Source organism: Daphnia magna, linkage group LG2, assembly GCF_020631705.1.
Source record: "Daphnia magna isolate NIES linkage group LG2, ASM2063170v1.1, whole genome shotgun sequence".
NCBI lineage: Eukaryota > Metazoa > Arthropoda > Branchiopoda > Diplostraca > Daphniidae > Daphnia > Daphnia magna.
Genome location: NC_059183.1, coordinates 11,943,762 through 11,965,216, shown reverse-complemented (window position 1 = coordinate 11,965,216; position 21,455 = coordinate 11,943,762). Strand labels below are relative to the sequence as shown.

Sequence of the window (21,455 nt, the reverse complement as noted above, 5' to 3'; positions counted from 1 at the left end):
ATGGGCGAACTCTACTCAGACTCTACAAAAAAAAGGAAGGGGGCAGGGCTTATTTCTCCAGCAATTTTTTCCTCATCCCTTCCTTTCTCCCTAAAGGGCCTTCGACCCCTCTAGTCGCTAGTCATGGCCATTAGCAATTTTCACGTCAATTTGGCTAGGCTTTAGCCATCTAGCGGTCGATGTTTCAACGGTTTTATTGTTCGGAGGAGAACAGAAATTCTTGTGTGATTCCCCTGCCGATTTCTCACCTCCGATGACGGAAAGGAATGCAGAAAATGGAAGAAGGCAAAATATTCGTGTGTGACATGAACAGACAGAAACCAGTCCGTATCTTTCCTATCCCGACGATTGGAGTTGTTGATTATTTTTTCCTCTCCACTCGTCTCACAACATTCCGAAAACGCCTGGCGCCGCCATGACTCTTTCAGCCTCTTCGTCATCACAGAGAATCAAACAAATGGAAACATGTGTGTGTTATTTGTGCTTGTTGTGTAGACGTCTGCTGCAGCTCAATAATATCCTTTCTGTTTCTTTTTTCGTACCAGTTTGTCCCTCCGTTCGTGCAGTTAAAAAATATTTATATATTTAAAAAGAAATAGAGGCCAATAGGTGTATTATGCTCCTCCTATTTCGTTTGATTTCGTTCGTTTCTCTCCTCTCTCTCTTTCTCGGGACATGCACTCAATGCCAAGCGGATTAAGGAATCATCGTTCATTTTCCCTTTTTTTCTTTCTTTACTCTTTTTCATTCCACTTCTACCTCTTACTTTCGTAATGGCGAAACATGATGGCCAAGCGCCGATTTCCCACACAGCCAAAAAGGACTCGACATGAAACCGTCACTATACCGAGAAGAAAAAAAAATGAGCTCGGCTATAATATACTATTACACATATAGCTGGGACTCCTACACACATCATTGGCATTTGCTCAGCTAAGCCACACAGAGAGACAGCACAGAGCCCTTTAAAGATAAAATAGCCTGAAACTGCGTGAGTGTGTCCTTATATATTTCTCTGTGCGCGTGTGTGTCAGCTATATAAGGCCATACTATCGTGCATAAGGTTTAACGGTGGGGCTCAGAAATACGTGCAGCACTACACCGAATAGTCTAGCACGGACTACAAACCTACACACATACACATATACAACACAGCTGATAGCTAGCTTTTTTGGCTGGAGCTCCATTCTTCGACTATGTCTCTCCTCCTGTTCTCCTACATCCAATTCCTGCTCGAATGTTCGCCTATTTCATGTTTATATAGATATGCAGCAATAGGGTCTATACACCACCAGCCCTTTTGGTAATATTACGAACACACAGACACACACAAAAGCCTTTCATTCTACGCCCACATTCCAATTCACACACAGTACAAACACATACACCAAACGGATATATGTATACATACACACATAGCAATGTAAATACGCTTGTTTTCATTTTGATACCATTTTTCTTACAGTTTCTTCTTTTCGGTTTAGATTTTAAAACGACGCTTCTGGCATTCGATTGCTACAATAAAATAAGAGGAATGGGAAGAAAGTGTTGATGATACACGAAAAACCATCCTCAGTGAAGCTCATCATCATGCTTGAAATCCCACATCTTTCTTGGCTGGCTAGCTCTCTCGTCACTCAAGACGTTGTCCTCATTTCTTTACACAGAAGAAAATGCTATATTCAATGACGATGCCTCCTCCATTCCTTCCATGCTCATTTATCTATACATATATCTCCTGGTTTGGTGTGTCTGTATGGATATTGTATTGTTGTGTGCCTGTGTTATTGTATACCAAATCCAGGCATTCACAGCTGGTATTGTCTGACGGAATGCTTTTGTGTATATTTCAGCTCTTATTCCTACGCTTTTTCATTGCTTCTTTCTCCCCCATTTCTCCACCCTCCTTTTTAAGATTTCCCCCCACACTCGTCCTACACATCTGATTAAGAATATGCACGCGTGCCAATGCTTCGTGCCCTTACACAGAAAGGAAAAAAGTTTCAAATTTTATGGTTAGTATACAAGGCATATTTTTTTCTTTAGATGGTGGAAGGATGGAAAGTATAATAGAAGCATTGCCGCCGCCCAGTTTCTTTGATTTTCCTTCTTCCTTCCATCCGTTCACATGCGCATTAACTAAGTCCATCCATCCAGGCAGGCAGGCAATGAAAAAAAAAAAAGTAAAAAAAAAGGGAAATTCCATTTTCAATAGTGTTAGCATGCGGCAGGATCAGTTGCGCCACGCAGTTGAGAGCTCCCTTGTGTTTTTTTTAAGACTAAATAAAAGAAGTTAATCATTCCATTCATTCATAGGAATGTTTGAATTTCTGAGCTCATTGGAATGAGTCGATTTCTTCATGTAGTCTTTTGTTTCTCCTTCATACCAGCATATCTTTCAACGAAAAATTCGAGACGAGAAAGAAACAAAACGATATCTCTACTGGCCCCCCTGCTGTGTTTGGGATACAGAGGGAATTCATTTTGTTTTTTTCTTATCCATTTTCCTTTTACAAAATTTTGTTTGGTATTATGTTGGGTAACTCGAACCAACACGGGGCATTGTTGTGTTCGACTCGATGATTCTGGTTTTCTCTTTTGACAAGTTGCTGTCGTTAACAGGTCGCAAGCGGCGGTGATGGACAGCAACAGCTTTCGTGTCGTTCCCTCCCGGGCGATGCGTGACGCTGTGTGCGCATGCGCAAAGGCATTCACTCAAGTTGGAAAGCAGAAGAAAAAAAGTGGCGAAACGGCGACGAAACTATATAACGGATGAGCGAGCCAAAGATGATGGATTCCTACACGTACACCTTGTTTTGAATTACAAATCGCTCCTTTTGAGAAGAGGCAACTTAACAGACAGGCTGGCCAAGAGAGTGGGAGATATAACACTTCTAGAAAGAATAAGTGTAGCAACAATATCAGACCTCGAAAGTAAAAAGAAAATTTAGGATCAGACAACCTGATGATTTCAAAAAGTAACTTGAAAAACTCAACAACTAAACAAAAATAGTAAGGAGAAAAAAAAATCAAAAGTAAATTAAATTTAAAGAGAGAAAAACATCGAGGCTTATTGAGCATTGGTGAAAATTTTCTAGAGCAGTTTTTTCTTCAGGAACCGAAAAACAGCCTCACACTACTCTCATGTGCCCAACTGCCCATCCGGCAGCAGAAACTGGGTGTCTTAGAACACAAATGGAATGATAGCCTTGCGGCCACGGGGGTAATCTTTAAAGTCTTTTTTGTAGGCTCGATGTTTCCCAATGGCCCAAACAGCCATCTGGTAGAACCCGGCGAAGGCAAACAGGCCGGCTAGAGAAAGAAAAAATTAAGTATTTTCTTTTTTTTTTACATAGAAAATAAATCACGAAAAGGCAAACAAACCTGGCAAACACTGTGTCATGATAGTGAAAGCGACCCAACCACCGACTTCATAAGTGTAGTTGGGGCATGATACCAAATTAAACAAGAGAGTGAGTGGGTCCTTGGTTGGACGGGGAATGCGACGCTCTTTAGAACCAGGAGGTCGAAGATTGCGTAAAGCCCAGTGAATGCTAAAGTTGCCGAGCTCGCAAATCTATAGCAAGGAAGAACAATACAGGCTTTTAGGGCCATACCCTTAATATAAAAGAATAAACGTTTACCGTCCAAAATCCAAGAGCGATGTAGCTCTGCATTTGACAGGGGGCAGTGTATAGTGGATGATTGACGTGGTATGCAACGTAGGCAGAAAAGATCCAGTAGTAAGCACAATTGCGAAATAAGTTACGCACTGGCATGGTTGCATGAGAGAAGCGATGAACGAACAAGGTTTCCAAGATGCGTTTAGCATAGTGAATCACCCAACAACAAGCTGCAATGCTGTTCAAAGCAATTAGTGCCAATTTGCACAATTGAGAAATGAGTAGAATAACTTGCAGTAACTATTACAGGAACTTACTGTGCAACTTGGCTCATGGGTTGGTTAGATGCTCCTTCTCCATAAAACAGCCAAGGTCTCTGGTAAATCCATGCATACACAAAAAGAGGACCAGCATATTCAGTCAGAAAAACTGTTTTCCATGCAATTTGAGGTCCCAGATCCTGAACATAAAATAGAAAAATTGTTTAAGAAATACCAGTCTCATAATTATGTTTTGAAGGATTGAATACTTTTAGATATAATTTGCTGTGATCCTTCAAACCAAGTGCTGCAACTGTCTTGTTCTCATCAAGCCCTTTACCCCGTGGTTCCTGGCGGAACTCCTGTCTGTCAGGGTAGAGGTGAGATTTAAGACGATGAATTTGAGTTTTCAATTCCTTCAATGTTGAATTTGGGTCAACCTAAAAGGAGCAACATATTTGGTAAATGGTAATGGCAAACTGCCACAAAACATCTGACTACTTACCGTAAGAGTTGCCAGCTGTTTTCCTCCAGAAGTGCTTAAAATGCCAATCTGAAAGTGAACAAACGATTAGCTACGAAGAAATAAAATTCAAGTTAGTGGACAGGTGAAAGAAATCACAGATACTGTGACTTTCAATGAAATTAATTATGTAGGCTATATTCAGTTCATTTGCTCCATACCTCCATCTTAGCTCCTTTAGTCGAATATCGCTTCAAGACGATTCACCGAGGACCACTAGACAGTACAATCCAGTTTTACAACTGAAACACAAGTTGTCAAACTAGTGCGACCCGTGGGCGATTCGGCTTTTACAACAGTTAGCGGCCGGAACAGAAAACTGGACATTCGGAATTTGTCTGTAGAGGTATTCCGCACATTCTTTTGAATTGTGACGTTTTCTTTTTTCCGCACAGTTTTTACTATCAGCAAAGACTCAGCTGCTAAGAACGCCACCTGGTGGTGTTCTTACAACTGACGAAACTTTGTAATAATTTCTGCACGCAATTTCCTTTAATGTAAGAGTGACTCTCCTCCTGCAGAAGAGCTGCAGTAACGAAGGAATTGACGCAGACGAACGGGAAACAGCATGAAAGGTAACTATTTGTATTTCTTTGACCTAGACGTTAAGATAAAAAGTATGACGTAGCATATGCGGTGCTTGGGTCCAGAACTGCATGTGGTACGTCCCAAACTGCATTAGTGCGCATAATATGCGAGACCCGGTAACGCGGCCTACGTCACAGAAAAAAAACCCACGTGTCCAATTCCCTTAAAATAGCATTTTTCCTGCTGGGGTAGAAGGTTCTCTTGGTAATAATAATAACAATTTTCTTTTTCTTATATTGCACCGCCGAGGTGATGCTGGATCACCTGAAAAAAGCATCTTCGCGAAGAGGGTCGAGAAAGAAGACAAATTCAATGCATTGTCAGGTTGGTGCAGTGGTTCGAGTGATAGCATGTGCATGTGGTATTAAAAAAAAATTAAGTCGGTAGTACTGTGGGTTGTAAGTAGACCGCATTTCACGCGCCCGCCCAATGGGTACCCCGATGTGATAAGATCACGTCAGTGTGCATCTATCACTTGTGACTCCAAATCACGAACCAAGCACACGGTCATTCCTCCAACATTGTGACCGTACTTAGTGCTCGGTGTATTCGAATCTGTCGAATCAACGGTCCTGACTTGAGGAACTAACTTCCGCCTCGGCTTAGGGGCAAAAAAGGAGCACTGGCATGGCCTAGGGGGTAGTTCCCGACGGCGCTCAACCGTGATTAGTCTAAATTGCTTTTTAGAACCTGTGTTAGGATAGTTTAAATGTTATAAACAACCCAAATCCTTTGAATCATTGAAGTTCTGCAATGCAGTTATTACCCTAAGTAATCCTATTCATCCCTAGGTATTCTTGTTACCTACTGTATTTGGAGGTAGTAGTATATATTTTTTTATTATTATTATTTTTTTGGTTCATAATTGAAACATCAGGGTCAGAAAATACCAACTGGGTTGCAAGCCATAAAAGGATCCAGTTTTCACGAGGTATTGGATTTATGTCTGGAAAGAAAACGGAATTTCAAATAAGTTCCTAAAAAACAGAATACTGCTTGTAAACCTTTTTAAGGCAGTGTGGGCACCGCGTGAATTTCCCAGATTGTAAATCTCCGATTCTGTATGTCCAACACGTCATAGAAATCCTAGAAAATAAAATAGGATGATGGTAAACGTGACAAGAAACAATGAATAATCAAATCAAGAAAGATTTCGTCCAAACTTGGTGCATTTTGCTTCGGGATGATGCACAAAATAAAGAATCGAGTATTTTTATATCGATAAGACAAACATATTTGAATATAATTTTTTATGGTTTTGAATTGTAAAGCGAGTTGGAATTGTACAAGTGTAAATAGACCTGAAACATCTTTCGCAAAACTATTAAAGAATGGCACACGTAATGCTTAATTGGATTTCAAATCCTCACTTGATTTTTGAAAGAATCACAATGTAAATATAAAAAATTCATGGTTCGTTGTAAGCCTTTTATCGTCGGAGTTTTTGCCACTTTTACAGGATACGTCACGTGATACTGCATTACGAAGTTTTTCGCTAGAGCTAATGTATCATGCGATGAAACTTTTGAAGTGTTTCGAATGAATTGAACACTTATGTAACACTTTTGAAAGGGAATACAACATTTTTGTACACCAGGACACGGAACTTGAATTGTCGGAAAACTTACAAAATAATACCTCCAAATGAAAGAAATTTGAATTTAAAGCGAAGAAACGCTATTGACTTATGTGGCAATCGTCTTCGGTGCATGTGTAATAAAAGCATGCACCATTTCGAATGCTTTGTTTTAGTCTTCAGTAAGCCTTATTACAATCATGCCAGAAGTGATCCCATTATGGGATTGTTGTACCATAAAAGTACTCTAATAATACCTTTTATGTAATTTTGATTGAAAAACAGCAGAAGAACAACGAGCATTCAACCGGAATTCTTACTATCTAAGCCCTCTTTGTATAATTGCATTTGCATAACTGCATAATTTTCATTTCTAAAAAGAAAAGAAAACAATTAAGAAATTTCTCATTATGCCTTCGATCGTCATATTTCATCGTGCCTTGCGCCTAGTTAAGTAGCAAACATGAAAGAAAAAAATAGCCGGTAACAAAATGCTCATATGCCTCATTATGCCTTTTACGACTAAAAGGTGGAATGATGCGATTGTCGATGCCCGAACAAGGATACGCTGCTCTCCATGAACACGAAATATCAATTGAATTTGTATTTTAGGGATTTATTTGTAGCAAAATAGGTCAAAGCGAGCGCAAAGCTTTTAGAGGCTGTAGGCGAATTTGGAAATAAGTGGGGTTACTATATGCATAACCAACCGTATGCTTCTTATGCAAGTAGAGGCTAGCATTAAAATTAATTATTGTTATTCAAAAAAATATTTGGGAAACTCGCAATCTTTAGCTATAATTCGAATTTAGGCCGCATTTATTACAGGAGATGACAAACATGATGGGACCCCTCTGTTATTTTTGGACGCCCGTTACGCAAGACGATGTAAAACATTAGTGTTTTCTTCTAGATCCATCGTGGCCGATTAAGAAATGAGGCTAGTCGAGCATTCGAGTGCGACGGAATATGGAAGACGTCCGTGAAAGTCATTCAACAGTTACCTCCCGTTATTCGATACCAAAATAAAACTGAATTAAGGATACAGAGTATCATGAAAGCCGAGCATTTTGCAATAGGACACACAGCAATAGTGGTATCTTTGCTCTAAGGTTTTTAAAATTGAATTAAGGGGGCAAAGGGCAGCACCACGAAAGAGGTAGTATTTAAGGACAATTTAACCAAGAGGCTCTGAGCGGATGGATCATAGGTAGAACACAAAAGAGGTTGTACCTTTGGCGATTATTTTACGCTTATTCTGACCTATTTGATTTTAATTTCTACCGATATCCACTCTGAGAACTAAGAAAATTAAGATGTGTCATACGCACCATATATGTGACGATTTACCCACCGTAAGAATCAAAGTAAGTGTCCAAAAGGTGACGTGGTCTTCCAACTGAGGCATCCCTATTTGACATAGTGACAATTAGTTATCTTTGCAAGAAACAGTAACTTAATTTTTCAAACAATAGGCTGTGGCTTTAGCAACTGGAAGAAAAAAAAATAATTAAATGAGAACTTACGATTTTCGAACGCAATCTGATGTTTTGGCAGCGGATTACGATAGAATTCCTCTTAAATCAATGTAGCATTCAGATTGAATTAAAAGCCGTGTCGCCAAATGGTCAGGGGCTACGACGGGAAGCTCACGTAGGATCGAAAATCAAGGTGGCACGCTACTTGTTCAGACATGGATCTATTCACGAAATTGTATGCCTAATTAACAGATGACCGAGTCTCAAAAGGTTTCCCTGTTTCGCTCATGGCTTGGGGCTTCTCAGTTCAACTTCAAGCAATTTTCAAATAAATGAAAATAGTCTAATGGTACAATTATACTCAAACGATAATGTCCTTTAAAAACCTACTAAGTTGTATGGCAATGTAGAAACTAGGAGGTATACTTTCATTTTAATGGCGCTTTAGTCCCTCAATAAAAGCTCAATTAAGCACCGTGACAGCGGATAAATTGTCAGCTGAATCTCTTAATAAATTTTAACTAAGATTTAAGTGACAAACCTTTCCCCCTGAAATGGATCTGTAAATACGCACGGAAACTATTAATCGCCTAAGCGTAAAATTTATATTTTGCATGCATGTTTCGAATCACAAATACCTGCAGCAAAATACAATTGCGAGAAATTCAAAATTGTAACAGCATTTTTTGCTTCCGTGTCACCTTCATATGTAACATCGATTCCAATGTTCAATAAAGCTTGGATATGCTGACGACTAGCAAGAAAAAATTTGCATGAATCTAGAGCATGCCACAAGGATTTCTAACAACGTTACTTCAAATAAAAATTTTGCCACAATATGATATCTGAGATTCAACTCTTCAAACCTTTCTCCGTCAAAGTACTTTTTTCTTTGTCCCACGTATGATACTTTTTAAATCTGCAAAAGCTTTGGCAACGAATCAATGATTTTCCCGCAATTGGTATGAATAGTTTCTGTAAGGCTGCGTTTCATATCGTCCAACAGTGTTTGCAAATTATCGCCAAAGGAATACTGCAGGAAAATAGATTCGGTTTTTAACACCAAGTATTATTGTTATTGCCCCATTAAAATTTACGCACCTGTTGAATGGAAGAATAAATTGCCTTAAAAGCCGGTTGTTTCTTATTGTGGAAGCTTCCTCTATTTCCATGCAAGACCTTAATTCCTTCATCTTCGGCTGCCTTACAAACACTCATGTACATACTGGAAGTACAAGAGGATAGTTAATGCACGGCCCCCAGTGGCATTTAGAATCACATACCAATGATCTGGACGGTAATTGTAGTGACAGGGATAAACGTAAAGCTTTTCGGCATAAAAGTGGAAGACTATATTGATGATGTCTTGGTCACCCCAAACGATTTTGGATTTATATTCTTGATATATTGGAACGACATATTTTTCCCAACCAAACTGTCTCATTCTCGTCAAATTCATCAGCATCACTCCCGAGTTTACTCCTATTGTTACAATGGAATAATTAATTTTTACAATCAATGAAAACTTCAAGAACTTTTAACCAAAATACCCAAATTCCCATAATAAGGATGTCTTGCAAATCTGTTGTACCAGCCGGTAGACTGATCTTCATGCTCAGGAGCAAGAGCAGCCATATGCATTTCATTCATTTTGCTGAAGTGTTCCCAAATCTGCAAAGGGGAGGTGAGAAAAAGTGTGTCTGTATCCACATACAATACTGAATCCACATCTTCTAGTAAACTCTATAAAAAGGAAAAAGATTAATGAAAATTGCCAAATGTTGTATTTAAGTAAAAAATTTTTGTATTGCAAAACTTACTGGAAGAAAAAGTCTTTGAGATGCACATGGTTTAAATAATTTCTTCCATTCTTCAGCCTTTTCGGGTGGGAAAGTTATGGGGCGGAGATCAAGAGACATGTGGTTTAAAACACCTTCAGGCCAAAATTTGACTGCTGCATTCAAAGCAGAAGTTGCATTTTCATCAGCAAATAGTATGAATCTGGTGAAAGTTCTACTCATAATCAAAGCAGATTTCATCATAACTAAGGTTTCATTGGTCCGATTCCCACACACACTGCTGCTATGCGAATTTCTTGTGGCTTTTCATTTTGAACATTTGCAGAGAAATGCCTCTTTGAGGTATTTAACTTTTCTGACTTTGTAAGCTGAGGCACAGGGGATGTGAAAATTGAATGAATTTTGGAAGGAACTAGCTGCTGGGGTTGTTGCAGTTTCAACATCCAGAAGAAATTCCAGAGGACTAGCAAGAAAGAAATAAACACTCCAGCTCGAATAAAAAGCCAAGTTTTTCTCGCCATTCCTGAAGCCTTGCTTTCGGACTTACATTATCACAATAATAAGAAGAATCCATGTAAGAAAAGTCCTTAACTTTCAGAAACTTTTAGCTGGACGCTGGACGATCAGCAGTTCTATCTAAATATTTCGAAAAGCATCATAAATAACGTGTAATTTTTCTGAAGCAACATGTTCCTTGGCCATCTAGAGGACGTTCTTGCAAACCAAATTCAAATTTTTAAAGGTGGTGTGGTGGGGAATAGGTGGTAGTGGGAAAGTGGTGCGTGGTGAAAATATGTGACACGATTCATGAGACGCTCACCAGTCATTTTACACGTATTACACATTTATTTTACAAATTAAACTTTTAATCAGCACCAGATAGCGTTTTCCAATGCTGGCCAAAACTTTCCCAGCATATACTGTAGTTTAAAAAGATCCATTATTTCATTATACTACCTTGGATCTAAAGAAACCTCTACAGAAGCAGTAGGAGTGCACATAACATTAAATGAAGTATTCCGTAAGGCTAAAGAGAGACACACATTTATACAGTCCTCAATTGGATTCTACATCCTTGGCTCGTGAATGAAAAAAAATTAACTGAAATCACGAATCGATTGCTTCGTGACAAGCTGCCTTAAACCTAAAATTTTAATGCCAAGTGATCCAATTATAACGGCATCACACCCGAAGGTGTACGCACTAATGCATAATCCCTGTCAATAGCCCAGAGAAGTAACTATTTGGTGAATAGAAAATAGCTAAAATACAGTTTCATCCTCTTGACGGTCTTTTAAATAGACTGATAAAAACAGAATTAATTAATGGACGGGATTTTTCTGATCGATTGGAACTCTTGGAACGTAGAAAGAGAAAAAATTACGGTAGTCGGTAAAAATGCGAGAAATGGGAGTATACGGAAACACCCGGCTTAAGTTGCAATTGCTCGTTTGCCGCCCACCAAACGTTTTCAATGAGAGAAAAATAAAAAAACGAAGTTTCTTTTCAAGGGTAAAGAACTTCAGATTTCCCCTCCTCCTTCTATCAATCCGATTACTCTTAAAGAGCAACTTAAAAGCTCACGTAGTCTATGTCCAAAGCTCGTGACACATTTATAGTCGATTCCTTACATAGTTATAGGCAACAGCATCATAGTACAAGCCCATAAAATCAAAATTTAAAACGTCCTACAGCTTCGAATTTAAGATTGCATCAGTTTACTCGATAGGTTTTTTCCTTAAAAGTCTGAATAAGGATCTAGAACGATAAGTTGAGAAAAATAATTAATATCTTGAACGTAGTCTCTCCTGTTTTTCTAAACGAAATTTTAGGGTGATAAAAGTTTATAGCGTCAAGAGGCCATAAAGTTATAATCATGGTTTTACTGACGTAAAACTACGATAAAAGGGTTAAAAGAAGGAGAAAAACAACATTTGACGCAACTCAAAAAATTAAAATAATACAAGCTAAATCGCCTTTGCTGCACGAAGCGAGGCGATTTTATGTTATGTAAGCACATAACACTACCCCAATCGCAAACGCACGCCCATCTTAGTGTTTTCTTCGTCAACTGCTTCAACGCACTTAGCCCCTGTCTAACTCAATTAAAGATACAGCATATCGCGATTTGGTAGGGGCAGTGTATTTTCCACACGATGCGCAGCAATGAGGCCATTCAAACGTTTCTTCTCTACTTTAGTTTCAAACATAAATTAAGGGGAAGACGTGAGGGGTAAACGTGACATGTACGGTACTTAAGCATACAATACCCTTCGTATCCTCACCAGCAAGCGCATTCGCGAAGTAGATCGAGAGAAGAGTTGAGTCTCAGCTCTGAAGTTAAAGTTCCGAATAACAGACGACGACAACTTAATCACAAGATGGACAATCAACTAAATGCAAGTTTTGCTTACCGATCTGCTGGGAAACCACCGGTCGTTTGGGGCTTTCCTCCGGGTGCATCTATCATCGACACAGTTCCAGAAGATATGCTGGATATGATTCATCCTCACTGGAAAAAATTCCCCCCAGTCAATCCAATGTGGCACTATCTACTTGTAAGTTGTTACTATCATCATAGGACTCACCTTGCAGTAACTGTTCTAATCATTTACTCTTTTAGGGACTTCTCTACATCGTATTGGGTATGGCCTCCATCACGGGTATGTGGATAATCCTAAATTTGAAGTTTTGTCGTCTTGCTTAAAAAAATTTCCGGCATTGTTTTTGTTGACCTATTATTTCAGGCAATTCCTTGGTTCTTCATCTTTTTATGAAAACAAAAGATTTAAAAACACCAGCCAACATGTTTGTTGTGAACTTGGCTTTCTCCGACCTGTGCATGATGATTACTCAGTTTCCAATGTTTGTCCTCAACTGCTTCAACGGAGGAGTTTGGCTTTTTGGGCCTTTCATGTGTGAATTATACGCCTGCACCGGTTCTGTTTTCGGATTATGCAGCATCTGTACAATGGCTGCCATCAGCTACGATCGCTACAACGTAATCGTCAATGGGATGAATGGAACGCGTATGACGTACGGTAAGCCGAACGCACGTTATCTAAATAATTTCAAGGAGTAAACAAGAAAAAATTTAATCAAGAAACTCATATGATTAATTACTACTTAGGCTGTAATGTAATTTGTCATAATTATTTTACAAATCAATAGGCCGAGCAGGTGCATTTATTCTATTCTGCTGGGCTTACGCTATTGGCTGGAGCATTCCTCCTTTCGTCGGGTGGGGACGATACATCCCAGAAGGAATTTTAGATTCCTGCTCATTTGATTATCTAACTCGGGATGCATTGGTACTAATAACTGAGCTATACAACTCGCGCAGAAATTTAAAAAAAAATGTATTGCTTCATAAATCAAGAAATAATTAAATACCGTTTTCCATTTTGAACAGACGGTTTCCTATACTTGCTCGCTGTTTGTATCAAATTACTGCACGCCACTTGCCATCATTATCTTCTGTTATTACCACATCGTAGGTGCTATCATCCACCATGAGAAAGCTTTGCGCGAGCAAGCAAAGAAAATGAACGTCACATCACTCCGTTCCAATGCTGACCAAAATGCCCAGAGCGCTGAGATTCGTGTTGCCAAAGTTGCCATGATTAACATTTCCCTTTGGGTAGCTATGTGGACACCTTATGCTGCCATCGTTTTGCAAGGAGCTATCGGTAATCAGGAGAACATTACACCCCTGGTCACCATTTTACCGGCCTTGATTGCAAAAAGTGCTTCAATCGCCAACCCCATCATCTACGCCATTTCTCATCCCAAATACCGCCTGGTAAGACACCGATCATTACAATTAAGGCTGTCATAGATTGTCTACAATTAAAATTTATTTCTTGCCTTTTATTATTTTTGTGTAAAAGGCTTTGCAAACTGCTCTTCCGTGGTTTTGCATCAACGAGAAAGCTTCCCCTGCTGGAGAAACACAGTCGCAAGCCTCTGCCTGTACTACTTCCACCAGCTAAATGAGATCACATTTGGATTGCCCTTCTTGCCTAACGCTAACGAATCGAAATCAAGTATCTACTTGAAACGAAAATTACTCATTCTTATGTACCTACATGTTACAATCTAGCTGTCGAATCCCGTAGTGGACAGTATTAGTGTGCTTTGGGCCATAGTTGTGTTTCTGTGGAAGAGAAAAATTTCTACCGTTTAGATTAGTGAATTGCATTCGTTACATTGTTGACATACCAGACCAACAAAGTAACTATTACGCAGCGTAATCAAAAAAGCTTGAGATTGCAAGCCATTCTTTTACTGATATTAGTTTTAGTGAATCAAATTTGTCGGTGTATGGTGTATACAACAAAATGACCTTAATTTGTGACCTAATTCGATTTTATGATTATATGGGAGGTACTAATTCTTATGTTTTTAAACCACATATTACTGTACGCAACTATTCAATATGTAACTTAATAGGATTAAACCCAAGCATACATTAAACTGTATCTTATTCTATGATTTCACATTCAACCTTCAGAATTTCTAATAGACATCATTTTAACTTGAATTTTGTTAGTTCTCATTTTGTCTGCATTCTACTTTTCCTATCAATCGTTAACCACTTGTAGTTTACATAATATAAAACGGTATACACTAGCAAGAACAGATATCTTCATTCGATTAAGTGTACTACGGTTTGTTATGAAATCCTCATTCTACTTATGCTGCCTACCCATTACTTGCCTTTATATTACTAGTCTACTAGGGAAACGTATGATTGAACAGTAAGTAATCCAGCTGTCTACATCTGAAAGCAGGTGCGGATACAAGTATTAATAGTTTGCATTTCTTAAGTATAAGCCCCGTATAGATACTTTGTGAGGAAGACATAACGATAAGATATAGTTTGATGCAAAACATACTTTATCATCTGCTGTGAAATGTTGAAGTCAAAGGGCTGTCAAATCTTCCCAAATTGAACGGAATACTTCGGTGCAACATGGTGTGAAATTCCACAGCAAAAAGGACGCCGCTGATGGACTGTTTCATCGATGTCGAAGAAAATCTTCTAGATTCAACATCCAAGAAAATGTTTCACAGCTATTCTTTTGTTGAATTTTTGTGTTAAGTACCTTTATCAATCCTTTGATGCTTCATGGTAGACGTATATGCATGGTGCAATAGATGTTCACCACGCGACAAAAGTCGAGTTTTCCCGTCGAAGATGTAAACGTGCTCCACATCTTCATGCTTTAGAAAACCTAAGTGTGTTGCTATAATAATTAATAAAACATAATTGGGTAAAGAAATAACTCACATGTTGGGAGCTCTATTTCCTGACGCGTTGGCAGGTGATACTAAAATAGACCAGGATGAGCCAACCAAGCAGATACATATCCGATGGTGCTAGTGGGACGTGAAGCTCAATTAGAAACAAGGTACACCTTCAATTATAATCCCAATACAGGGCTTAACTGGTAGGCCAAAACTAAAATGGTTTCTCGGGTTTCCTTATTTTTATTCGGGTCGGCTAGGATCAAGAATCATGCGAGCTTTCGTGGGCTTTCAAGTTCAACTCTGTGTTAAAACCAACCCAAATTGTTATACTGGTCAGATACCTTACCTGGCTATATCCCCAGTTTTTCACGCACATTAGAAACCTTTCAAATTTGTCTGGCCTCTTTACGGCTAGAAGAACAACCTGAAAAAAGAAAACTTAGCTGTGGAAAATTGGCTTTTATGTAGCAAATGGATGATCCAGCTACATGTACTGTACACATACTACGATATGCAAGTAAGAAAAAGGGATTTAAATGACTAAACTGTGCTTACAAATCTCGTTAGGCGCAGTCTTATCCTCACATCGATTGATCTTCAGGAAAACAAGGACAAGCCACGCTGAGCTGACGACGTAGTTCAGGAACTTCCTAAAGAATGTGGGAGGGAGTCTGTCGGGAGTTAACGTCAATGCCAGGATTTAGTTTTCCTTCATTGGCTGAATTTGTTTAAAACCCATTTTAGTAAGCCAATTAGTTTGTAACTCATTAAAGGTCATCACTCACCGTGGGTTAATCGAACAGGTATAAATGTCACCTCGTTGACGATAACACAGTACTTTAAAAGCCTGAAACATCCGAGTGATTGATCCAGTTGAAAGGGCAATCAGCCAGAGCTCAAGTAACTCTCTTTCAGCTTGTCTGTTGTTCCTTAAAAAAAATCAGAAATAATCATATACCCTTTAAAATCTATTAGCAGCAGAATTTTATAAAATGTCCAACGTCAGCGGTTATCCAATGGTTGCTTTTCGCACCAGCGGGCCAGCCGGGACGCCGGTACTTTGGGGTTATCCACCTGGACTTTCCCTCGTTGACTTGGTTCCAGACGACATGAAGGCGTTGACACATCCTCACTGGAATAAATTTCCACCTGTCAATCCAATGTGGCACTACTTGCTGGTAACTCATTTTGCGTTGGAATTAGTCAATCACATTTCGCATCGAGGTGTTCTTAAGTGCAATTAAAATTCTTTGCTACTTTCAGGGACTCGTCTACATCCTTCTTGGGGCCATTTCCATCACAGGTATAGCAAAGTTTGTCCGTTTGCTTTTAACACACGAATCATCCATGTTTGTTTGATGAGCCAGGCAATTCGCTGGTTCTTCATCTTTTCACGAAAACACAGGATTTGAGAACTCCAGCCAACATGTTTGTTGTGAATTTGGCTTTCTCTGATCTGTGCATGATGATCTCGCAGTTTCCAATGTTTGTCCTCAACTGCTTCAACGGAGGAGTTTGGCTTTTTGGGCCTTTCTTGTGTGAATTATACGCCTGCACCGGCTCTATTTTCGGATTATGCAGCATCTGTACAATGGCGGTCATCAGCTACGATCGCTACAACGTAATCGTCAATGGGATGAACGGAAAGCGCATGACGTACGGTAAGCGTGATCGTTGTCTAAACGTGTTTTCAGCAAACAAAACAGATCCTGAAGTGTTTGGCCACTTTTATCTTGATAAGCCATCTCTAGTGTTGGATTAAATTATCGTAAAACTTACGGTTCGAACTCGAAAAAAATCCACAGGTAGAGCCGCTGGTTTTATCGCGTTCTGCTGGGCATACGCAATTGGCTGGAGCATCCCTCCCTTCATCGGATGGGGAAAATACATCCCGGAAGGCATTTTGGATTCTTGCTCTTTCGATTACCTTACCCGTGACACGGCAGTAGGAACATCTATATCATAAATCAAGAAATAATTAAATACCTTTTTCCATTTTGAACAGACCGTTTCCTATACTTGCTCGCTGTTTGTATCAAATTACTGCACGCCACTTGCCATCATTATCTTCTGTTATTACCACATCGTGGGTGCCATCTTCCACCACGAAGAAGCTTTGCGTGAGCAAGCAAAGAAAATGAATGTCACATCACTTCGATCCAATGCCGACCAGAATGCCCAAAGCGCTGAGATTCGTGTCGCCAAAGTTGCCATGATTAACATTTCTCTTTGGGTAATTATGTGGACACCGTATGCGGCCATCGTTTTACAAGGAGCTGTCGGTAATCAGGAGAAGATTACACCTCTGGTTACCATTTTACCGGCTTTGATTGCAAAATGTGCTTCAATTGCTAACCCCATCATCTATGCTATTTCTCATCCAAAATACCGTCTGGTAACTCATTAAGCTTCCAGTGTTGCATAATCAAATAACTCATTTTTCTTTGTAACTTAAGGCTTTGCAAGCAGAACTTCCATGGTTCTGCATCAATGAGAAACCATCGACTGGAGGTCGTGGTGAAGACTCCCAATCAACAGCTACCAGCAATACGACTTCGTCAGATGTGTCTATACCTTGAGTAATTAATGCAATCCTTATATTCTATGGTACACAAAATGATTCGAAAAATGGCTAAACGAAACCTTCCGGAGCTCCACGAGGAACCTTACGGAACTTTACGATTCCTGGAAATGCAATTATTATTATTATATCATATTCGAGTTGGATTGTTAACACACTCTTTCCTGTTTAGTTAACCTGAAAGATTATATAGCTCATTCTAATGTAATCAAGTCAACCTTTATGTTTGCAAGTTTTACCTGGTGAAAAATATATACAATAACTGTAAACTACATGTTTCTTCTAGCCTATTTATCTCTTTTCAAATCCAATGATTTTACGGGGATTGTTATAGCCAGATTTGGGAAATAATTGAGTTAGCAAAACAAAAGCAAAAATTCATACTAACTTAAATGAATACTAACTAAAATAAATACCGATAATGTAGTTCTATAAATCTTTACTGTTTTTATCTTTGCAAAACTGCTTTAGCGCTTTCACTAACTTATAAGTGAAAATACAGACAACCAAAAAAAGAGCTATGACGTCATTTACGGAAATAACCAAGTTAAAACAGCCTAATATTATTTGAGGAAACTTACCACTCATATCGCCGAAATAGCTCAGTTGGGAGAGCGTTAGACTGAAGATCTAAAGGTCCCTGGTTCGATCCCGGGTTTCGGCAATATCTTTTATGAAACTTCCCATTCCGGTTTGTAGTAAGGCACCGGAAACACGATTGTTCACGGTAAGACCTACGTACAAAAACGGAAAAAACTATGTTTACTGGAAGCAAAAGTGTTGGTCTTTCAGGTTGAATCGACGTTTCGTTGAATTGTTCAAAGACAAACCATTAAATAATGACAAGAGGTGAAAACAGAACTACCATATCAAACACACAACGGTTAAAGCAAAAAAGAGTGAATTCAATAGCTTTTAACAATTACTATCATACCAGTATCAAATTCTGCGTTAAACTTGCAGTGTTAAGAAAAATAATTTAAACTGGTAACAATGCAATTTATATCGTTCCATACCACCTTCTGCATCATCTTTTACGGAAAGAGCAATCAAAAGCGCTAGTAATGGTAAGCAACCTCTGCACCGTACCGTGAACAACTTTGAAATAAAACTTGGAGTAGAATACATTTGCGAAAATCCCTGAAAGCCGTGGAATGAAATTACCGTCTTAGCTCTCCCCTTTACCCTAACGTAATTTGCACAATTGCATACTTCATACACCCTAGTCGTATAAAGACAAAAAGGCAAGTACCGAATAAAAGTTTTCTCCCTGCATGAAAGCAATCTCATTACGTATCATCGTATGAAAAGTTAACTAACGGCCAAACGGATAACAAAGCCCCGCTTAACAGTGACGGGCGTGGTTAAGTGGATTTGATCAAGGTACCGAAATAATCGGCATGCGCGTACTCTGTAACCAAACGGAAGGATTCTTCAATCACCGATCATCCTGTACGGTATCTCTGCTGTGCTGTGATCCATTTACGATTTAGAACGGTAGAAGTCTGTTTATGTAACTTACGAAAATCTTGGCAAAGATAAATCCAACGAAACCTTTGAAAGGTGGGGCGTGATATAAACTAACGACGATACAGGTGATCTCAATCGAAATATAAACGAACCGTTAACGGTGATCCAAACTTGTCTCGATCCAGGAGTTGAACGAGATTCACCTGAGCGAAGCTGCTCCCTTTCGTTTCCTATCCACTCAAGAAGCAGGTTAAACATGTCCAATCTAACAGATATTCAAGCATTTGCGTACCGTGCCGGTGAGCAAATGACGTGGGGATATCCTCCAGGAGCTTCGCTTGTCGATACGGTTCCAGAAGATATGAGGGCAACCATCCATCCTCACTGGAACAAGTTTCCTCCGGTCAATCCGATGTGGCACTACATCCTGGTAATTCAATTCCTCAAGTTTTACCATCTGAACCTTTTAGAGATAGAATATTATTATTCTGACTGCTGATATTTAAATATATTTAGGGTCTTTCCTACATAATCTTGGGAACCATCTCCATTTTTGGTAAATTAGGACTACCACTCGTTTTCAAATCTAAAATCGAAATTTGCACATCCTGTTTTTTGTCGCTTTGTCGTCTAGGTAACGGACTGGTTCTTCACCTTTTTTCTAAAACCAAAGAACTGAAAACGCCAGCCAATATGTTTGTCGTCAATCTGGCCTTCTCCGACCTGTGCATGATGATCTCGCAATTTCCCTGGTTCGTCTACAACAGCTTTAACGGAGGTGTTTGGCTCTTCGGTCCTTTCCTTTGCGAGCTTTACTCTTGCACAGCATCTGTGTTCGGATTGGGCAGCATTACAACCATGGCTGCAATTAGTTACGATCGCTACAACGTAATCGTCAATGGAATGAACGGGCCGCGCATGACTTACAGTATGATTTGCTTTACCACTGCATACACTAGAGATGTTTACTGTTTATCTGTGCGCTAATAATGGATGCCCTGGATTTTACGTACAGAAAAAGCTGCAGGCATCATCACTTTTTGCTGGTGCTACGCAATTTTATGGAGCATTTTCCCATTCCTTGGATGGGGGGCCTTCATACCTGAAGGCATCTTGGATTCATGCGGTTTTGATTACCTAACTCGAGACATTAGGGTAAATTTTCTATACAAAAATAGGGAACATAATCATTTGTAAGCAGCGTTTTTCTTGAACAGATTGTATCCTACACGTGTTGCGTGTTTGTCTCCAACTATTGCACGCCACTGCTAATTATCAGTTACTGTTACTACCATATCGTTCAAGCTATTTTTCATCACGAGAAAAGTTTGCGTGAGCAAGCGAAGAAGATGAACGTTACGTCATTGCGCTCCAATGTAGACCAGAATGCCCAGAGCGCTGAGATTCGTATCGCCAAAGTTGCCCTGGCAAACATCGCACTTTGGGTGGGAATGTGGACCCCCTACGCCACGATCGTTTTGCAAGGAGCTGTCGGCAATCAGGATAACATTACACCAATGGTCACTATTCTACCAGCTTTGATTTGCAAGTGTGCCTCAATCGCCAATCCGATCGTCTACGCCATTTCGCATCCCAAATATCGCCTGGTAAAACATTATTACTGTACGATTACATGCAATTGAAATGTAAATCTTTTTGTTAAAAAGGCTTTGCAAAAAGAACTACCCTGGTTTTGTATCAACGAGAAACCCCCAACTGGAACCGATACTCAGTCAACCGGTTCGGCTGTTACCGCTGCATCCAGTGACACGGCAACGTAAGCGGATGATCTTCTGTAAGCCCCGATGGAATTTTTCGCTTCTGACTTGATCCGCCTCTGATAAACCCAACCAATGAAATTTAATATTATATACTCTTAAGTTGCTGCTAAAACTCGTCCATTACGAAACGTAAACCCAAACTGAACACTGCATACTGTTTCTTTAAGAAAAATGCTGTTTTCTCACCCATGTAGTAGCTTTTTACTGTTATCAAGTTAACGTACTGTGTGTAATCACAGGGTAGAGACTATAACATTCGATTCCATTTCCTTTTCACGCATGAGCATTGTAACCAGACTGAAAAGCTCAAAAAAAAAAAAAAACAGAATAAAACAATTACAGTCAAACTGATAAAGCTGTTTCAAGTTAAATATATTTAACGTAGTAGCAGTACGTGACTTAATGGAATGCAAACAAGATTGGACAGCTTATGACAATCCGTTTCTCACGAGTCATGACTGGGGGTGAATATTCTGCGAAAACAACTTCCTAAATATACGTGTGCCATACAAGATTTTTTTCA

The 21,455-nt window shown here is 39.4% G+C and overlaps 5 protein-coding genes, 4 long non-coding RNA genes and 1 other non-coding gene across 14 annotated transcripts; 6 read left to right on the top strand and 4 right to left on the bottom strand.

Moving 5' to 3' along the window:
• The first annotated feature begins 118 nt into the window (after positions 1 to 118).
• On the top strand, positions 119 to 2,215 carry LOC116917338. The gene is made up of 2 exons (XR_004391097.2): positions 119 to 991; positions 1,485 to 2,215. It is a non-coding gene; the product is annotated as an uncharacterized LOC116917338 (long non-coding RNA).
• Positions 2,216 to 2,746: 531 nt separating this feature from the next.
• LOC116917298 (probable very-long-chain enoyl-CoA reductase art-1) lies at positions 2,747 to 4,725 on the bottom strand. The gene is made up of 7 exons (XM_032922752.2): positions 4,568 to 4,725; positions 4,389 to 4,436; positions 4,153 to 4,323; positions 3,941 to 4,083; positions 3,645 to 3,861; positions 3,385 to 3,577; positions 2,747 to 3,312 (listed from the first exon to the last, which is right to left on the bottom strand). Exons 1-7 carry the CDS (start codon positions 4,571 to 4,573, stop codon positions 3,185 to 3,187), a joined length of 906 nt encoding a protein of 301 aa, XP_032778643.2. The 5' UTR covers positions 4,574 to 4,725; the 3' UTR covers positions 2,747 to 3,184.
• Positions 4,726 to 4,831: 106 nt separating this feature from the next.
• On the top strand, positions 4,832 to 6,111 carry LOC116917335. The gene is made up of 2 exons (XR_004391091.2): positions 4,832 to 5,318; positions 5,872 to 6,111. It is a non-coding gene; the product is annotated as an uncharacterized LOC116917335 (long non-coding RNA).
• A 2,517-nt stretch (positions 6,112 to 8,628) lies between these two features.
• On the bottom strand, positions 8,629 to 10,492 carry LOC116917288 (glucoside xylosyltransferase 2). The gene is given in 6 exon segments (XM_032922737.2): positions 8,629 to 9,081; positions 9,150 to 9,273; positions 9,332 to 9,530; positions 9,599 to 9,791; positions 9,869 to 10,125; positions 10,128 to 10,492. Coding segments are annotated over 6 exon segments (1,134 nt in total). The 5' UTR covers positions 10,369 to 10,492; the 3' UTR covers positions 8,629 to 8,961.
• Positions 10,493 to 12,073: 1,581 nt separating this feature from the next.
• LOC116917287 (compound eye opsin BCRH2) lies at positions 12,074 to 14,390 on the top strand. The gene is made up of 6 exons (XM_032922736.2): positions 12,074 to 12,405; positions 12,471 to 12,510; positions 12,595 to 12,888; positions 13,019 to 13,158; positions 13,260 to 13,649; positions 13,738 to 14,390. The coding sequence occupies exons 1-6, from the start codon at positions 12,229 to 12,231 to the stop codon at positions 13,837 to 13,839; spliced, it is 1,143 nt and encodes a 380-aa protein (XP_032778627.2). The 5' UTR covers positions 12,074 to 12,228; the 3' UTR covers positions 13,840 to 14,390.
• On the bottom strand, positions 12,400 to 16,078 carry LOC116917334. Of its 5 annotated transcripts, XR_006643856.1 has the most exons (9): positions 15,886 to 16,078; positions 15,656 to 15,818; positions 15,447 to 15,524; positions 15,289 to 15,385; positions 15,141 to 15,229; positions 14,956 to 15,084; positions 14,746 to 14,891; positions 12,684 to 12,908; positions 12,400 to 12,614 (listed from the first exon to the last, which is right to left on the bottom strand). It is a non-coding gene; the product is annotated as an uncharacterized LOC116917334 (long non-coding RNA). The 5 variants fall into 5 exon arrangements; XR_006643854.1 differs by having other exon boundaries at positions 15,289 to 15,524; XR_006643853.1 differs by having other exon boundaries at positions 15,141 to 15,385.
• A 14-nt stretch (positions 16,079 to 16,092) lies between these two features.
• LOC123466464 (compound eye opsin BCRH1-like) lies at positions 16,093 to 17,953 on the top strand. Its single transcript, XM_045170205.1, has 6 exons — positions 16,093 to 16,278; positions 16,364 to 16,403; positions 16,468 to 16,761; positions 16,906 to 17,045; positions 17,106 to 17,495; positions 17,557 to 17,953. Exons 1-6 carry the CDS (start codon positions 16,093 to 16,095, stop codon positions 17,677 to 17,679), a joined length of 1,173 nt encoding a protein of 390 aa, XP_045026140.1. The 3' UTR covers positions 17,680 to 17,953.
• On the bottom strand, positions 17,804 to 20,975 carry LOC123470214. The gene is made up of 5 exons (XR_006643857.1): positions 20,838 to 20,975; positions 19,680 to 20,755; positions 19,444 to 19,614; positions 19,304 to 19,381; positions 17,804 to 18,415 (listed from the first exon to the last, which is right to left on the bottom strand). It is a non-coding gene; the product is annotated as an uncharacterized LOC123470214 (long non-coding RNA).
• Positions 18,273 to 18,345, top strand: Trnaf-gaa. Its single transcript has one exon. It is a non-coding gene; the product is annotated as a tRNA-Phe (tRNA).
• On the top strand, positions 19,314 to 21,283 carry LOC123470213 (compound eye opsin BCRH2-like). Its single transcript, XM_045170206.1, has 6 exons — positions 19,314 to 19,581; positions 19,668 to 19,707; positions 19,786 to 20,079; positions 20,167 to 20,306; positions 20,369 to 20,758; positions 20,819 to 21,283. The coding sequence occupies exons 1-6, from the start codon at positions 19,408 to 19,410 to the stop codon at positions 20,930 to 20,932; spliced, it is 1,152 nt and encodes a 383-aa protein (XP_045026141.1). The 5' UTR covers positions 19,314 to 19,407; the 3' UTR covers positions 20,933 to 21,283.
• The last annotated feature ends 172 nt before the right edge of the window (positions 21,284 to 21,455 follow it).

What these genes read in the sequence shown, in the direction of transcription:
- LOC116917298 (XM_032922752.2), bottom strand. An exon ending in ACAGCAAATTATATCTAAAA is followed by an intron (nt 4,084 to 4,152) that starts GTATTCAATCCT and finishes TTTTATGTTCAG; the next exon opens with GATCTGGGACCTCAAATTGC. An exon ending in CCCATGAGCCAAGTTGCACA is followed by an intron (nt 3,862 to 3,940) that starts GTAAGTTCCTGT and finishes TGCTTTGAACAG; the next exon opens with CATTGCAGCTTGTTGTTGGG.
- LOC116917287 (XM_032922736.2), top strand. Translation starts at nt 12,229, where the DNA reads ATGGACAATCAACTAAATGCAAGTTTTGCTTACCGATCTGCTGGGAAA. An exon ending in TGGAACGCGTATGACGTACG is followed by an intron (nt 12,889 to 13,018) that starts GTAAGCCGAACG and finishes ACAAATCAATAG; the next exon opens with GCCGAGCAGGTGCATTTATT. An exon ending in CTCATCCCAAATACCGCCTG is followed by an intron (nt 13,650 to 13,737) that starts GTAAGACACCGA and finishes TTTGTGTAAAAG; the next exon opens with GCTTTGCAAACTGCTCTTCC.
- LOC123466464 (XM_045170205.1), top strand. Translation starts at nt 16,093, where the DNA reads ATGTCCAACGTCAGCGGTTATCCAATGGTTGCTTTTCGCACCAGCGGG. An exon ending in CAATGTGGCACTACTTGCTG is followed by an intron (nt 16,279 to 16,363) that starts GTAACTCATTTT and finishes TGCTACTTTCAG; the next exon opens with GGACTCGTCTACATCCTTCT. An exon ending in TGGGGCCATTTCCATCACAG is followed by an intron (nt 16,404 to 16,467) that starts GTATAGCAAAGT and finishes TTGATGAGCCAG; the next exon opens with GCAATTCGCTGGTTCTTCAT.
- LOC123470213 (XM_045170206.1), top strand. Translation starts at nt 19,408, where the DNA reads ATGTCCAATCTAACAGATATTCAAGCATTTGCGTACCGTGCCGGTGAG. An exon ending in ACCTAACTCGAGACATTAGG is followed by an intron (nt 20,307 to 20,368) that starts GTAAATTTTCTA and finishes TTTCTTGAACAG; the next exon opens with ATTGTATCCTACACGTGTTG. An exon ending in CGCATCCCAAATATCGCCTG is followed by an intron (nt 20,759 to 20,818) that starts GTAAAACATTAT and finishes TTTGTTAAAAAG; the next exon opens with GCTTTGCAAAAAGAACTACC.